This window comes from Oncorhynchus nerka, linkage group LG7 (assembly GCF_034236695.1).
Source record: "Oncorhynchus nerka isolate Pitt River linkage group LG7, Oner_Uvic_2.0, whole genome shotgun sequence".
NCBI lineage: Eukaryota > Metazoa > Chordata > Actinopteri > Salmoniformes > Salmonidae > Oncorhynchus > Oncorhynchus nerka.
In genome coordinates, this window is record NC_088402.1 from 20,421,724 (window position 1) to 20,440,132 (window position 18,409).

An 18,409-nucleotide genomic window follows, 5' to 3' on the forward strand; every position below is an offset into this window, starting at 1 on the left:
AGAGAGAGAAATGGAGAGAGAGAAATATAGCGAGAGAGAGATAGCGAGAGAGAGAGATATAGCGAGAGAGAGAGAGAGAGAGATAGCGAGAGAGAGAAAGAGAGAGAGAGAAAGAGAGAGAGAGAGAGAGAAAGAGAGGGGCAGGCTTTCTTCCCCCATGTTCCCTCTAATTTGTTCTTAACTGACTTGTCTAATTAAATAAAGGTTAAATATATATGTCTTTTTTTAAATACCCAGTATACAGTATATTTTTCTGGTTTCTCTCTCGTTTACTCCAAGATGGATCCCTCTATCTCAGTGGGAGAGCATATTTGACTGTGTCTCCAATCACCTGGAGTGGGCATGCTGATTACAGAGCTAGGCTGGCTACATTCCAGAGTTAACTTTGATCTACATCTGAATTAACAACTGAGAGAAATCAGAATCAAGGAGCGTGCTCCTCCATCTCTCCATCTAGCAGCTGACCTGGAAACAGTTTCCTCTTTCCCGGCAAAGCAACATGCAGGGGGGGGGGGCTACCCTGCTTCTGGGAAGAACAGCCATAATACCGACATGTCTTGTCCATTAGGAGCTGCTACAGTATGCTGACAGACATACTGGGTCTGAGTCCCAAATGGCACCCTATTCCCTATATAGCAGCGTTTCCCAATCTCGGTCCTCGGTGCATGTTTAGTTTTTTGGCCTAACACTACACAGCTGATTCAAATGATCAAAGCTTGATGATTAGTTTAATATTTTAATCAGCTGTGTAGTGTAAGGGCAAAAAATGAAAACGTGCACCCCTGACGGTCCCGAGGACCGAGTTTGGGAAACCCTGCTATATAATGTACTTATTTGACAAGGGCACATAGGGCTCTGATCAAAGGTAGTGCACTATATAGAGAATAAGGTGCCATTTGGGACACACAGGGCACTGGGGTTAGGGATGTCAGGGATGTCCGCATTACATTGCCTCACAACAGATATGCCCTCACTCAGTCAACCACGTGGGATGTTGTTTAATTGTGCTGTCTTTTAATATCTGGTTTATACAGTTGAAGTCGGAAGTTTACATACACTTAGGTTGGAGTCATCAAAACTTGTTTTTCAACCACTCCACAAATTTCTTGTTAACAAACTATAGTTTTGGCAAGTCGGTTAGGACATCAACAATGCAATGTACCGCACCGGGCTAAGCACGCGTACTGGGGACACTGTGCGCTCCATCGCATACCACGGTGCCTGTTATGTTTGGAGGAAAAAGGAGGAGGCTTGCAAGTCGAAGAACACTATCCCAAATGTGAAGCCCGGGGGTGGTAGCATCATGTTGTGGGGGTGCTTTGCTGCAGGAGGGACTGGTACACTTCATAAAATAAATGGCATCATGAGGAATTAAAATTATGTGGTTATACTGAAGCAACATCTCAAGATATCAGTTAAAGCTTGGTCGCAAATGGGTCTTCCAAATGGACAATGATCCCAAGCATACTTCCAAAGTTGTGGGAAAATACCTTAAGGACAACAAAGTCAAGGTATTGGAGTGGCCATCACAAAGCCCTGACCTCAATCCCATAGAAAATTTGTGAGCAGAACTGAAAAAGTGTGTGCGAGCAAGGAGGCCTACAAACCTGACTTGGTTACACCAGCTCTGTCAGGTGGAATGGGACAAAATTCACCCAACTTATTGTGGGAAGCTTGTGGAAGGCTACCCAAAATGTTTGACCCAAGTTAAACAATTTAAAGGCAATGCTACCAAATACTAATTGAGTGTATGTAAACTTCTGACCCACTGGGAATGTGATGAAAGAAATAAAAGCTGAAATAAATCATTCTCTTTACTATTATTCTGACATTTCATATTCTTAAAATAAAGTGGTGATCCTAACTGACCGGGAATTTTTACTAGGATTAAATGTCAGGGAATTGTGAAAAACAGAGTTTAAATGTATTTGGCTAAGGTGTATGTAAACTTCTGACTTCAACTGTAAATTTGGTGGCAAAGATACGCTTTATTTTTTTAGCCTTATGCTGGGGGACCAGTGAACTTGCACTTGTGTGGTTTCAGAGACCTGGATGACGTTGTCAGTCAGGGTTAAATTGAGTTGAAATGGCAAATCTGGGGCACAGGGTGATCAAACCCAGGTAGGATAGAGAGAGAGAGGGGGGGACAGGAGGAAGAAGAAAGTGAATGAAAAAGGAGCGATAGAGAGGAGAGGATAGAAGAGAAGAGGAAAGAACAGCAGAGAAATGGCAGTGTTTAATATCACGTTCTCTTATAGCTAGCCAAATCTCTTTGCTGCTGCTGTCCATACTTCAATCAATATTTGCTCATCAAACAGCCATGTGTTCATGGGAACAATATGCTGCAATAAAGTTTGACATGTCCTTCCTCTCCAGCCCTCATCCCCTGAGCACCAATCACACCAGTAAGTAGATACGGCTTCTCCTCTGACCATGTCTGTGTCTCTTCCATGCTGTGCTCCTATATTGACTGTTCTGCTTTGTAGAGCGGAGGCCTGCTGTCCACTGCTACTCTCTTACAATGATACATTTCCACACTATTGATATTATGCTAATGAATGCATGAATGGGGGTCTGCCAAAACCGTTTTCAAATGCAGGCTATGTTGTGTGTTCGTGTAGCGGTTTTGGTGGTCTGCACTTTGAAAACATTAACAGTAAATTGGGTTAAGTTTAAAGACACTTTAGCAAGCCTTTATTCATATTAAAAATCGGATTTATTGATTTCTCCACGTGGTCTGTATTAAAGGGAACTTCATTTAATAGAAGAGGCTTTTATTCAATATCGGTACACAATCTCTACTTAAGATATCAAATCCACGCAAAAGGACGACCCATGCATTATTTCTCATGTGCAGAAAGGTTGACTATCTGGCAGACTACTACATAAAGTGTAGCAGTACACATTGAGTTATCCCCCTTAACAATGCCGTTTTAACTAAACAGACCATGGCTGATGCCCATGACGGCTGTGGTTTATGCCACTTTATGGTACCGTGGACTCATCTGTATAAATAAATGAAAATAAAATGTTACGCATGTGGCAGTTGATCTTACCTAACCACTCCCTGGGTGTTCCTCAGGACGGAGGCAGCGAAGCTCTGTGTCACCCCCACCAGACTGGTGCCGTCCACCTCCACGATCTGGTCGTTCACCTTGATCCTACGACACAACATACTGAGGTCACAGAAAGGTCACACACAGGTAAGAGATACAGGTTACTGTAGGATCTACTGAGCTGTGGCTTGGCTGGTCTAGTGGTAAAGCCGTAGCCTCTGGTACACATGTCTGCGGCATCGGTTTGAATCAGGCCAACTACTTGTCATTCTCTCTCTATCCGTTATGTTCTACGGAGAGAAAAATGTATATGAAAACAAGCCGAAGAACACTATCCCAACTGTGAAGCACGGGGGTGGCAGCATCACGTTGTTGGGGTGCTTTGCTGCAGGAGGGACTGGTACACTTCATAAAATAAATGGCACCATGAGGAAGGAAAAGTATGTGGTTATATTGAAGCAACATCTCAAGACATCAGTCAGGAAATTAAAGCTTGGTCGCAAATGGGTCTTCCAAATTGACAATGATCCCAAGCATACTTCCAAATTTGGCCATCACAAAGCCCTGACCTCATTCCTATAGACAATTTGTGGACAGAACTGAAAAAGTGTGTGTGAACACGGAGGCCGACAAAACCTGACTCAGTTACACCAGCTCTGTCAGGGGGAATGGGACAAAAGACACTCTAATGTACTTGTCTTCTTGCTCAGTTAGGCATCCGGGCCTCCCACTCCTCTTTCTATTCTGGTAAGGGCCAGTTTGTACTGTTCTGTGAAGGGAGTAGTACATGGCACTGTACAAGAACTTCAGTTTCTTGGGTAATTTCTCACGTGGAATAGCCTTCAGTTCTCAGAACAAGAATAGACTGACAAGTTTCAGAAGAAAGTGATTTTCTTCTGGCCATTTTGATCCTGTAATCGAACCCACAGATGCTGATGCTCCAGACACTCAACTAGTCTAAAGAAGGCCACTTTTATTGCTTCTTTAATCAGAACAACAGTTTTCAGCTGTGCTAACATAATTGCAAAAAGGGTTTTCTAATGATCAATTTGCCTTTAAAAATGATAAACTTGGATTAGCAAACACAACGTGCCATTGGAACACAGGAATGATGATTGATGATAATGGGCCTCTGTGCGCCTATGTAGATATTCCATAACAAATCGGCCGTTTCCAGATATAATAGTCATTTACAACATTAGCAATGTTTATACTGTATTTTTGATCAATTTGATGTTATTTCAATGGACAAAAAAATAGCTTTTCTTTCAAAAACAAGGACATTCCTAAGTGACCCCAAACTTTTGAACGGTAGTGGATATACATATATAAAATGATCCACTGTGCAGTAGTAGACTATGCACTGATGTGGTGCTTTGCAGAGTGATACAAAAAAAGTCAATGTTGAGTAAGGGATGCTTAGAAAATATCTAATCGAAGTCAGATATCATAATCTGCTTTTGAAAATGTATTATCACATGATGTGAGCTGAGTGTTCAGTGGTACAAAATGGTGCAATAGCTAATTATCAAACTACTGAATATAGTACAGCTAGACGTGTCTTGAGGCAACCATTCTCCATTACAAGAGTGGAGCAGCACTATTGCCGAACAGACAGAAAGCATTACATTCACACTGTGGGGTTAGCTTGGACATGACAGGATGTGTAGCTATCGCTGCTTGATAGCGCCCAGGGCTTGTGAGCCAACGCCAATTTGGTCAACAGAGGAAACAAGGTTATCAGAATGTTTGTATCCCCAAATGGCACACTATTCCCTATTTAGTGCACTACATTTGACCAGGGCCCATAGAGAACACTGTGCCATTTGGGACGTAGCCACAGCCTGTGACAAGGCTGTTGTGGTGACAGTTCTTTAACAAAACAATAATGAATAGGCTGCCTATTAAAATTCCATTTTGATTTAACAATTCAAATATAATAATTAATTTAGATAACATTAGCGTGAAAGTACAGGGCATGTTTTTCCCTAAGTCCCACTTTTCTATTCATAGATCGTCTATGGTCGCAATAACATTATAATACCCATGTAACAAAGCATCAATACAGTGGATGTCCAAGCTATTCTGAGAATTTAAACGTACCCTTAAAACAGGTCAGACAGTGTTAGGTTTGACACAACAGCAGTTTACAGTCTGAATCACTGTGGCATCACATCCACAACTCAGTGGACAAACACAGATATGATTACTGACATACTGTATGGTGTCGGGACAGCCAGACTGAATGCAAACCACTTAAGACAGACAGACAGAATACAAACCACCTAACACAGACAGACAGACTAACCATCAGCATTGCAACACTGTCAACCACTTCACGTAACATTGAGTGGTTGCATATGACACTATTAAGGGCTTTTCTTTCATACAGGGCCTAGGACAACAGTAATCATCAAAGCCCGGACACGGTTGTGGTCAATTCCATTTCAATTCAGTCATAAATAAGTTTACTTTTCTGAATTGACTGAATTTAAATGGAATTGATCCTGACTTTGACCCCAGCAGAGAAGACATTGGCTCCCCAGACAGACCTCTGTAGGCCGAAGCAGGGCCCTCCTGTCAGAGCGAGACCAGACTATTAAGCACCGTGCACGCATGCACGCACGCAAGCACACACACACACATACACCTACCAGACGAGCTAAATCACTTCTATGCTTGCTTCAAGGCAAGCAACACAAAACCATGCATGAGAGCACCAGCTGTTCTGGATGACTGTGTGATCACTCTCTCTGCAGCCGGTATGAGGAAGACCTTTAAACAGGTTAACATTCACAAGGCCGCAGGGCCAGACGGATTACCAGGATGTGTACTCAGCGCACACACTGACCAGCTGGCAAGTGTCTTCACTGATATTTCTCTCCCTGACCCAGTCTGTAATACCTACATGTTTTAAGCAGACCACCATAGTCCCTGTGCCCAAGAAAGCCAAGGTCACCTGTCAAAATGACTATCGCTCCATAGCACTCATATCTGTAGCCATTAAATGCTTTGAAAGGCTGATCATGGCTCACATCAACTCCATCCCTGACACCCTGGACCCAATCCAAGCAATGCCTCTTCCCCCTAGGAGGCTGAAAAGATTTGGCATGGGGCCTCAGATCCTCAAAAAGATATACAGCTACACCATTGAGAACATCTTGACTGGCTGTATCACTGCTTGGTATGACAACTGCTTGGCATCCCACTGCAAGGCACTATAGAGGGTAGTGCCATCCAGGACTACTATACCCAGCGGTAGCCAGCCACCCAAGTCATAGACTGTTCTCTCTGCTACCGCATGGTAAGCGGTACCAATGCCCCAAGTCTGGAACCAACAGGACCCTGAACAGCTTCTACCACCAAGCCATAGTTGGGGGTAGAAGTAAAATAGTTAAATAGTTAACCAATAGCTACCCGTACTGTCTGCATTGACCCTTTTCGCATAAACCTTTTGACTCAACACATACGCTGCTGTTACTGTTTATTATTTATCCTGTTGCCTAGTCAATTTATTTCAAGTTATATGTACATATCTACCTCATTTCCTCATACCCCAGCACATCGAATCAGTACTGGTACCCTGTGTATATAGCCATGTTTTCGTTACTCATTGTGTATTCATTATTACTTTTACTATTACATGTTATTTCTCTCTGCATTGTTAGGAAGGGCCCCGTAAGTAAGCATTTCACTGTTAGTCTACACCTGTTGTTTACAATGTACGTGACAAATACAATTTGATTTGATTTATTGATTTGATTTGACACACACACACAGGTCTCTCTGTCTCACATTAAATCTCTCACCAAGACCACTTTCCGATTAACCCTCAGATTTAAGCGGCGTGTGGGGTGAGACTGAGAGGCTCAGTGGAAGATGATGCAGAGGGGGTTCCTCTCTCTCCCTGTGTCTGCATGCGTCCGTGTATGTGTGACTATGAAACCTGATCTCTGTGTTGAGTGATTCCTCACGAAACCCAGATAAAAAAGAACATGATTTGGGGGATTTTCACGAAATGTAATCCATAGAATAGTCATTTGGAGGAAGGATTGTGGACATATTTGACATGTGTATCTAAAAGCATAGTTGAGAAGTAATTGGTCAAAGTTGGCATATTTAGGACATTTTGGCCTTACCCAGTCCTCCTTTAAGACTCCATAATGTTTCATCTGTAGATGCTACAAAGCAAACATTGGTGTCATATGACGCTTTACCGCTTGCTCTGTAATATGAGTAGTATTTTGATCATTTTGTTTAATATTAGTTTAAAAATAAATATAAACATGAATATTTTTATTTATTTTTTTAAATACATTGTTTAACATAATATAGTTTATGTGCATATGAAATTTCCAGATTGGGATCTCTGCTACTTTTAGAGTTATGATCCAATTTTTAAGCCTTACCAACAGATAGAATGTGAAAATGGATTGAAAATGGTCGCCCTCTGCTGGTGACTTGCAGGATGTGCAATGTTACAAGTAAGAGGAGCTCTGTGATTGGTTACATTGTCTACTATCCCAGTTTCTCTTTATAAAACGGGCCATAACTTTAACACTAGCAGAGATCCCTGTAACTCTGATATGCCCGTGGAGTATATTATGTTATATTATATTATGCGTGCACACTAACCCACGCACCCACCCACGCACACACATGCACACACTGTTTCCTGCAGCTGCAGAGTGTGATAACATCCCAGAGCTGTTGCTTAAATTTCCGTCCGTGCCTCCCTCCTCACTGTAATCCCAGACCCCTGCTGCTAAATCTCTCTGGGCCATGAGGACTAGTGTGTGTGTGTGTGTGTGTGTGTGTGTGTGTACAGAGATTGAATTGGCACCTTCTTAGGAAGCAGAGAGCTCTTACCTGTCATCTCTCTCAGCTGCCCCGCCCTCAATGACAGTCTTGACGAAGATGCCAAGTTTCTCCAGACCGGCGTCAGCACCCACTCCCATTCCTATGATACTGATACCAAGGCCATCGTCATCTGGGCAGAGAGGAGACAGGGGTTATACAATGGCAAGTGTGTTTGTGTCATAGAGAGAGGGGGGGGGGGGCGTGCCCTGTGTGTGTGTTTCAGTCAAAACCATCCTTAATGTCAGCCCTCTGACTGTGGGTAGGAGGCGAGGGATGGATAGATAGATATCTATTTACATGTGCAAAAAGAGGAATAAAAACTCTAGACCACCTTTAATCCAGACACAGAGACATGTACAAAGCTCTCCCTCATCCTCCATTTGGCAAATCTGACCATAATTCTATCCTCCTGATTCCTGCTTACAAGCAAAAACTAAATCAGGAAGCACCAGTGACTCGCTCAATGCGGAAGTGGTCAGATGACGCAGATGCTAAGCTACAGGACAGTATTGCTAGCATAGACTGGACTATGTTCCGGGACTCATCCGATGGCATTGAGAAGTATACCATATCCGTCCCCAGCTTCATCAATAACTGCATCAATGACGTTGTCCCCACAGTGACCGTGCGTACATACCCCAAACAGAAGACATGGATTACAGGCAAGCTCCGCACTGAGCTAAAGGGTAGAGCTGCCGCTTTCAAGGAGCAGGACTCTAACCCGGATGCTTATAAGAAATCCCGCTATGCCCTCAGACGAATCATTAAACAGGCAAATCGTAACTACAGGATTAAGATTGAATCCTACTTCACCGGCTTCGACGCTCGTCAGATGTGGCAGGGCTTGCAAACTATTACGGACTACAAAGGGAAGCACAGCCGCGAGCTGCCCAGTGACGCGAGCCTACCAGACGAGCTAAATGACTTCCATGCGCGCTTCGAGGCAAGCAACACTGAAGCGTGCATGAGAGCACAAGCTGTTCCCGGACGACTGTGTGATCACACTCACCGTAGCCGATGTAGGTACGACCTTTAAACAGGTCTACCTTCACAAGGCTGCAGGGACAGATGGATTACCAGGACATGTACTCCAAGCATGCGGTGACCAACTGGCAAGTGTTTTCACTGACATTTTCAACCACACATCTGCCATGCTAGTCCTCAACACGGGGGCCCCTCAGGGGTGCATGCTTAGTCCCCTCCTGTACTCCCTGTTACTTCATGACTGCACGGCCAAGCATGACTCCAACTCCATCATTAAGTTTGCCGACGACACAACGATGGTAGGCCTGATCACCGACAACAATGACACAGCCTATAGGGAGGAGGTCAGAGACCTGGAAGTGTGGTGCCAGGACAACAACCTTTATCTCAATGTGATCAAGACAAAGGAGATGATCATGGACTACAGGAAAAGGAGGGCCGAGCACACCCCCATTCTCATCGACGGGGCTGTAGTGGAGCAAGTTGAGAGCTTCAAGTTCCTTGGTGTCCACATCACCAACAAACTATCATGGTTCAAACACACCAAGACAGTCGTGAAGAGGGCACAACAATGCCTATTCCCCCCCAGGAGACTGAAAAGATTTAGCTTGAGTTCCAGGATCCTCAAAAAGTTCTACAGCTGCGACATCGAGAGCATCCTGACTGGTAGTCATAGACTGTTCTCTCTGCTACCGCACAGCAAGCGGTACCGGAGCGCCAAATCTAGGTCCAAAAGGCTCCTTAACCTCTCTGGGATATGTGGGATGCTAGCGTCCCAAAAGCCAGGGAAAATGCAGACCGCCAAATTCAAATAAATTACTATAAAAATCAAACTTTCATTAAATCACACATGCAAGATAGCAAATTAAAGCTACACTTGTTGTGAATCCAGCCAACATGTCAGATTTCAAAAAGGCTTTTCGGCAAAAGCAAAAGATGCTATTATCTCAGGACAGCACCCCAGTAAACAAAGAGAGAGAAGCATATTTCAACCCTGCAGGCGCGACACAAACCGCAGAAATAAAAATATAATTAATGCCTTACCTTTGACGAGCTTCTTTTGTGGGCACTCCAATATGTCCCATAGACATCACAAATGGTCCTTTTGTTTGATTAATTCCGTCTATATATATCCAAAATGTCAATTTATTTGGTGCGTTTGATCCAGAAAAACACCGGTTCCAACTTGCGCAACATGACTACAAAATATCTCAAAAGTTACCAGTAAACTTTGCCAAAACATTTCAAACTACTTTTGTACTTTTGTAATTAACGTAAATAATCGATAAATTGAAGACAGAATGATCTGTGTTCAATACAGCAGGAAAACAAACTGCAGCTAGCTTTCTGGTCACGCGCCTCTATCTAACAATACACAAGTTACCCTCGTTCTGAACAGTGCTACTTCTTCATAACACAAAGGAAAAACATCAACCAATTTCTAAAGACTATTGACATCCAGTGGAAGCGGTAGGAACTGCAAGAAGGTACCTTAGAAATCTGGATTCCCAATGAAACCCCATTGAAAAGAGAGTGACCTCAAAATAAAAAGATCGGAATGGTTTGTCCTCGGGGTTTCGCCTGCTAGGTAAGTTCTGTTATACTCACAGACATGATTCAAACAGTTTTAGAAACCTCAGAGTGTTTTCTATCCACATCTACTAATAATATGCATATCTTATATTCTGGGGGTGAGTAGCAGGCAGTTGCATTTGGGCATGCACTTCACCCGGACGTGAAAATACTGCCCCCTGTCACCAACAATTAACAGCTTCTACCCCCAAGCTATAAGACTGATGAACAATTAATCAAATGGATACTCTGACTATTTGCATTGACAGCTACTCGCTGTTTATTATCTATTATCTATGCATAATCACTTTACCCCTACCTACATGTACATGTATAAATGACCTCGACTAACCTGTACCCCCAGCACATTAACTCGGTACCTCTACCCCCTGTATATAGCCTCATTATTGTTATTTTATTGTTGCTCTTTAATTTTGTACTTTAGTTCATTTAATAAATATTTTTCTTAACTCTTATTTTTCTTAAAACGGCATTGTTGGTTAAGGGCTTGTAAGTAAGCATTTCACAGTAAGGTATACTACACCTGTTGTATTCGGCGCATGTGACAAATACAATGTGATTTGAATTTAATTGTATTTTAAAGTGCAATAAAAATATGAAAACAAATATAGATCTTTATTTGATAAGTATTCAACACCCTGAATCAGTACATGTTAGAATCACCTCTGGAAGTGGTAACAGTTGTGGGTAAGTTGCTAAGAGCTTTGCACACCTGGATTGTACAAAATTCTTCAAATTGGTTGTTGATCATTGCCAGACTGTCATTTTCATGCCTTGACATACATTTTTAAGCTGATTTAAGTCAAAACTGTAACTAGGCCACTTAGGAATGTCATCTTGGTAAGCAACTCCAGTGTAGATTTGGCCTTGTGTTTTTTGCTGAAAAGTGAATTTGTCTCTCAGTGTCTGGTGGAAAGCAGACTGAACCAGGTTTTCCTCTAGGATTTTGCCTGTGCTTAGCTCTATTCCATTAATTTTTATCCTTAAAAACTCCCTAGTCCTTGCTGATGACAAGCATACCCATAAGATGATGCAGCCACCACCATGCTTGAAAATATGAAGAGAGGTAATTAGTGAAGAGTTGGATTTGCTCCAAACATAACGCTTTGTATTCAGGCCATGAAGTTAATTTCTTTGCCAAATCTTTTGCAGTTTTACTTCAGTGCCTTATTGCAAACAGGATGCATGTTTTGGAGAAAACAATTTATGTACAGGCTTCCTTCTTTTCACTCTGTCATTTAGGTTGGTATTTTGGAGTAACTACAATGTTGTTGATCCATCGTCAGTTTTCTCCTATCACAGCCGCTGTCTGCTTTTTTATTTTGGCCCATCGACCAATCGGTGTCCTTCGTTACTAGGCATCGGAAAACCTCCCTGGTCTTTGTAGTTGAATCTGTGCTTCAAATTCCCTGCTCGATTGAGGGACATTACAGATAATTATATGTGTGGGGTACAGAGATGAGGTAGCCATTAAAACATCATGTTAAACACTATTATTGCACACAGAATAAGTCCATGCAACTTATTATGTGACTTGTCAAGCACATTTCCACTCCTGAACTTATTTAGGCTTACCATAACAAAGGGGTTGAATACTTATTGACTGAAGACATTTTAGCTTTTAATTTTGTATTACTTGGTAAAAATGCCTAAAACAATTCCACTTTGACATGACGGGGTGTTGTGTGTTGGCCAGTGACAAAAAAAATCTACATTTCATCCATTTTAAATTCAGGCTGTAACTGAACAAACTGTGAATAAAGTCAAGGGGTGTGAATACTTTCTGAAAGCACTGTACATGAAGTGTGTAGGGGGTAGGGAGTGAAGAGATAGTGCTTAGAGGATATGGTTATTTGGGATCGGCCCCAGGTCTATGTACCTTTCTCCAGCTCTACAGGGAACAGCTCCAGTTTCTCCACCCTCTTCTCCAGCTCGTACTCTGCTGACGAGGCCACCGGGTCCACCTCCTCATTCCTCCTGTCATAGTCCTCGTTACAGTAGGTGTTGAACACCTGCAGACACATAGAAACACACTTGTTAGCTACCACACTGAGTTTACACTTTTTACACAAGCTATGTTTGGGGGAATCATATTTTGTAGTTGGTAACAAGACATATACAGTAGTATAAGTATATTGTGCAAGACCACATGTCTTTAGATGAGTGGTACTACAAGTGTTTGAAATATGTTAATAAAGATGATATTGTCATCCAGTCCAGTGAAGAACTTTGGTGGATATGTGCAGTTCAGTATACTGATGCCTGGCCGTGTTGTACCACGGAGTTTAGGAGTATAGGCTACATAACTACTGGTGTATCTACTTTAATGTCATATATGTTATTAGAAACCGGCATGTTCGAGCGTTGAATGCTGATTGGCTGACAGCCGTGGTATATCAGACCGTATACCACGAGTATGACAAAACATTTATTTTTATTCTTCCTACTCTTCCTATTACATTGGTAACCAGTTTATGATAGCAATAATGTACCTCAGGGGTTTGTGGTATATGGCCAATATACCACGGCTAAGGGCTGTATCCAGGCACTCCGCGTTGCGTCGTGCAGTGAAACAGTGCATAGCAGTGGTATATTGGCCATATACCACGCCCCCTAGGGCCTTATTGCTTAATTCTACTATTATTATATATATGATATATTACATTAGCACTAACACATCATCACCCTGGAGGAGTATGAGGTCCATAGAGACAAGGTCCATAGAGACAGAGGAGAAAGGGGGCAGAGTTTTCGTCCTTGAGCGTGGGCATAGTGATGGTCATCTTCTGTAACGTTACCAGTCACTTCCACTCCCCTTCAGCCTGAGAGATTCTGTTGCTCACTCTGGTGTGAAGGGGCTGATGCACGCACTCCTGTCACTGACCACGGACCACATCCCAGACTGATACAAGGTCTCTGTGTCAGCTCAGTTCTGAACCGCCAACACCCAGCCGGGTGACAAACACACACCTAGGCCCACACAGCTTCTCAGAGTAGGAGTGCCCGCCTATGTAATCTTATTCATTATTATCTAAAAGGCTAAAATGATCCTAGGTCAGCATTCCTACTCTGGGCTCTGCACTGCCAACACCCATCCTGGTGACAAACTAACAAACACCTGGCATGGTGTATTCAGTAGGGTTAACCAGTAAGGTGAAAGGAACAGTGGAAATAGCCTCACAGGATCCCCTATTCAACACGACAGTCATATCTGTTCTACATAACGCATTTCTAACTGAACACACACCTGGCTTCATCCAAGTGGCCCGGCTTCTGCAGAACAGGTTACAGGTGTTGTGTGCTGATTGTTGTCATTTGTTTGCAGACAAGCAGTGACAAGACATGTCAGATTTAGCAGATTCAGCCGAGTCTGTGTCTCTGTGTCAGTCTTCGACTCTCCATAATAAGCAACATCAGGAGAATGACAACGCGTCATGATTAATGATAATATGTCATGATTAATATTCCAGAATATCTCATCTGTGAAGAACACATTCATCAGAACAGAACAGAAGTGGCTGATGAAGACAGCCATTAACAGAAAGCTACAATAACAGAAAGATGCTGTCTGTGTCACACCCTGATCTGTTTCACCTGTCTTTGTGCTTGTCTCTACCCCCGTCCAGGTGCCGCCCATCTTCCCCATTATCCCCTGTGTATTTACACACGTGTTCTCTGTTTGTCTGTTGCCAGTATGTTTTGTTTGTGAAACCTACCAGCATTTGTTCCCCTGATCCTGCCGGTTTCTTGCTCCTGTTTTCTAGTCCTTCCCGGTTTTGACCATTCTGCCTGCCCTGACCCTGAGCCTGCCGTTCTATACCCTGACCCACCTCACTGGATTATTGACCCCTGCCTGCCCTGACCCTGAGACTGCCTGCCATTCTATACCCTGACCCACCCACCCACCCCTGCCTGCCCTGACCCTGAGCCTGCCGTTCTATACCCTGACCCACCTCTCTGGATTATTGACCCCTGCCTGCCCTGACCCTGAGACTGCCGTTCTGGACCCTTTACACCCTCTCTGGGTTATTGACCCCTGCCTGCCCTGACCCTGAGACTGCCGTTCTGGACCCTTTACACCCTCTCTGGATTATTGACCCCTGCCTCCCTTTGACCTGTCATTTCGCCCGACTCTGTTTTAGAATTAAACTTTTGTTTCTTTGACACTGTCTGCATCTGGGTCATTCCTGAAACGTGATAGTATGTCTGTCTGTCTCACAAAAACATATTCCCTGTGGGATACAGTCTATGAGTATGATGTAGTCTATGAGTATGATATAGTCTGAGTATGATATAGTCAATGATATAGTCTATGAGTATGATATAGTCTATGATATAGTCTATGAGTATGATATAGTCTATGAGTATGATATGGTCTATGATATATTCTATGAGTATGATATAGTCTATGATATAGTCTATGAGTATGATATAGTCTATGAGTATGATATGGTCTATGATATGTTCTATGAGTATGATATAGTCTATGAGTATGATGAGGTCTATGATATAGTCTATGAGTATCATGAGGTCTATGATATAGTCTATGAGTATGATATATTCTATGATATAGTCTATGAATATGATGTAGTCTATGAGTATGATATAGTCTATGAGTATGATATAGTCTATGACAGGGTTCGTCAACTAGGTTTAGCCTTAGGCCAAAAAAATCTGAACTAATAGTCGGCGGGCCAGAACATAATTAGAGTATAATGTTAGCCCAATTAATTGGCCTACACTAAAATGTAACATTTTAACACATCAGATTAGTACATAATAAACTCAGTGACAATAACATAATAAATTCGATCTGAATACACTCATAAAATCAACATCTACATTCAATTACTTTTTTTTTCTATTTCTCTCTGCATTGATTGATGGGGAAAAACAGGTATATGTAGCCTATACTATTGTTTTCAACATTTGTTCAGAATTGTTATTTAACTAGGCAAGTCAATTAAGAAAATATTCTTATTTTCAATGACAACCTAGGTTAACTGCCTTGTTCAGGGGAAGAAATACAGTTTTTTTTTACCTTGTCAACTCGGGGATTTGAACTTGTAACCTTTCAGTTACTAGTCCACCGCGCTAACCACTAGGCTACCATCCACCCCAAAGAATAATTAGCTTGATAACAAGACAAAATGTTGCTCTCAAAAAGTATCAAAAAGAAAGGTGGATAATGAAAATCAATCATGAATGTACAGAGAGATGTGTTCATCTTACCATCGTTTGCCAATGCCAAGCCAGTGTGTCTTATTTGCAATAAAAAATTTTGCTGTTTGCAAATAATTTAATCTCAGACGTCATGAATCTAAGCATGGAACTTTAAAAGTGGCCTTCCCGCCCCAGACAGAGGCGTTAACTGCAAGCTACACACACAGCTTCTGTCACTTAAATGGGTTAAATCTGCAGTTACAAGGAAGAGGGAAAACAGTCGTGGACATGGTGGAAAAAGGCCTTCACTAGGAAGCTTGAGTTGTCCCGATTTGGACATGCCACTTCAGCACACTGAAAAACGACAGACAGAGGGGCCAGACAACTTCTCCACCAGATTTGAAGACTACAGCACGCACAAGGATACCATTGTGTTTGTATGTAAACCTTTCACAGTCTGCCCAGGTGGAGAAGTCTCCTCCCTCGCTAAGAAAACAATACCCTCACTGGATGAAGCCATAATTCATACTGAGCTGATTGAATTCCAGACATGGAGTCATCTCAGGGATGTACTCAGGACTGCCGAGTCCTTGTGTGCGTTTTGGGTGGCATGCTCAGAGAAATACAGCACAATAAAGAATCTTGCATTTCATGTACTAACAATGTTTGGATCGACTTACACCTGCGAGTCCGCATTTTCCTCAATGAAAGCAGTATAGATTGATGACAGCAACTGGCTTTTTACATAAGTCAATTGAGGACAGCCTGTGCATTCAAAATCACATCCATCTCACGCGACATCCACAAGATCGTGTCTGAGGGGAAATGCAACTTTCCCATTGAGTAAGTCACTTAGTGGCCTATATGGAAGTATCACACTTATATTAGGACAAATATTTTTTATTGTAAAAGATGCTGTTAAGCCTCATAGCCTACCTCAGCCAGTTAAGTTATTTTATATAGGCCTAGGCTCTGAAAAATAAGACTCCAATAAAGCCCTCTTGTTATTTGTAAAGTCAAATTAAAATGAAGATTATTGTTGAAATGAATTACTCGACTGGTATAGGTTTTCTCCATCTGTTGCTGTGCAACACTTGCATAACAAGTTAGCTATATTTTCAGCACCAGGCACTGTTCACCTCCTATTGATTGCACTGTGGCTGCAGCTTTACATTTCAGCACCACAAAAAGGTCCGCTGCCTGCTTTCTTATATGACTGTCTCCTGTATTCTCTCTCTTCATGAATGAAGTTAACGTGTAACTTTTGCATTATTTAGGTAGGGAAACTTCCTTATTGGGAAATTGCATTTGGAAGTTTTTGCATCTCGGGTTTGAGATTTTTCTTGGATTATATATATGATATAGCCTATGAGCATGATCTAGTCTATGATATAGTTTATGAGTATGATATAGTCTACAAGTATGATATAGTCTATGATATAGTCTATGAGTATGATATAGTCTATGATATAGTTTATGAGTATGATATAGTATATGATATAGTCTACTAGTATGAAATAGTCTATGAGTATGATATAGTCTATGATATAGTCTATGAGTATGATATAGTCTATGATATAGTCTATGAGTATGATATAGTCTAGTCTACTAGTATGAAATATTCTATGAGTATGATATAGTCTATGAGTATGATATAGTCTATGATATAGTTTATGAGTATGATATAGTCTATGATATAGTTTATGAGTATGATATAGTCTACAAGTATGATATAGTCTATGATATAGTCTATGAGTATGATATAGTCTATGAGTATGATATAGTCTATGATATAGTCTATGAGTATGATGTACTCTATTAGTATGATATAATCTATGATATAGTCTATGAGTATGATATAGTCTATGCGTATGATATAGTCTATGATATAGTCTATGAGTATGATATAGTCTATGATATAGTCTATGAGTATGATATGGTCTATGAGTATGATAAAGTCTAAGATATAGTCTATGAGCATGACAGGCCATAACAATACATACGTGGTCAGCTCACCAAATAGGAAATAGTTTAAGACAGACTAAAGTAAGAGTAATGTCCACACATTCTCTGCTGCTCCCAGTACGCAAACAAACATGATGACTGCATCGACAGCTCCTGTCCAATGTTTAGTCACAGTAATTAGGCTTCTCCAAGCTCTGATGCTGCTGATGGTCATTAGCAGCCTACCAAACTTGCTAAATGCCTGGTACTTAGCACTCTATTGTCCTTCTAATCACTCTGACATCAAAGAAAATTTAATTGAAAATATAATCACTTCATTAGTGCCCATGAGATCATGCGATTGTGTAAGAAAACAGAGTTTTGATGGCCTCTATTAAAAAGAGGAGGATCCCATCAGCTTTCTACAGGCTAGATCTACTATATTTATTTATCAACTTTCCTCAAATTAAGCACATTGCTTCATTTTATAACAAGAGTATAGTCTACCTGGCTGGCATGAAAATGAACCATGGGAAAAGCGTCCTCCATTCGCTATTTAAGTGCTTTTACACCTGCATTGTTTGCTGTTTGGGGTTTTAGGCTGGGTTTCTGTACAGCACTTTGAGATATCAGCTGATGTACGAAGGGCTATATAAATACATTTGATTTTATTTGATTTGATGTATCTCCCTGTTTCAAGACAGGTGCATGATAATGGTCCATTCTAAATAAAAACTAATATCACACATATATTATTTAGTATATGTTAAGACAACATTAAACTAAGAATAGTCTGATGGGTGACAGCC

At 41.6% G+C, this 18,409-nt stretch overlaps 1 protein-coding gene across 3 annotated transcripts in view; it reads right to left on the reverse strand.

The window, feature by feature from the left end:
• The window catches only part of LOC115131313 (protein phosphatase 1, regulatory subunit 9A), a 118,249-nt gene that overhangs the window by 36,786 nt on the left and 63,054 nt on the right, over window positions 1–18,409 (reverse strand). For all 3 annotated transcript variants that reach the window (XM_065020305.1, XM_065020306.1, XM_029662920.2), the window contains exons 3-5: window positions 12,373–12,505; window positions 7,926–8,046; window positions 3,057–3,161 (exon numbers count right to left, since the gene is read on the reverse strand). In XM_065020305.1, coding sequence (XP_064876377.1) covers window positions 3,057–3,161; window positions 7,926–8,046; window positions 12,373–12,505 — 359 coding nt within the window. The remainder of the gene's footprint in view (window positions 1–3,056; window positions 3,162–7,925; window positions 8,047–12,372; window positions 12,506–18,409) is intronic.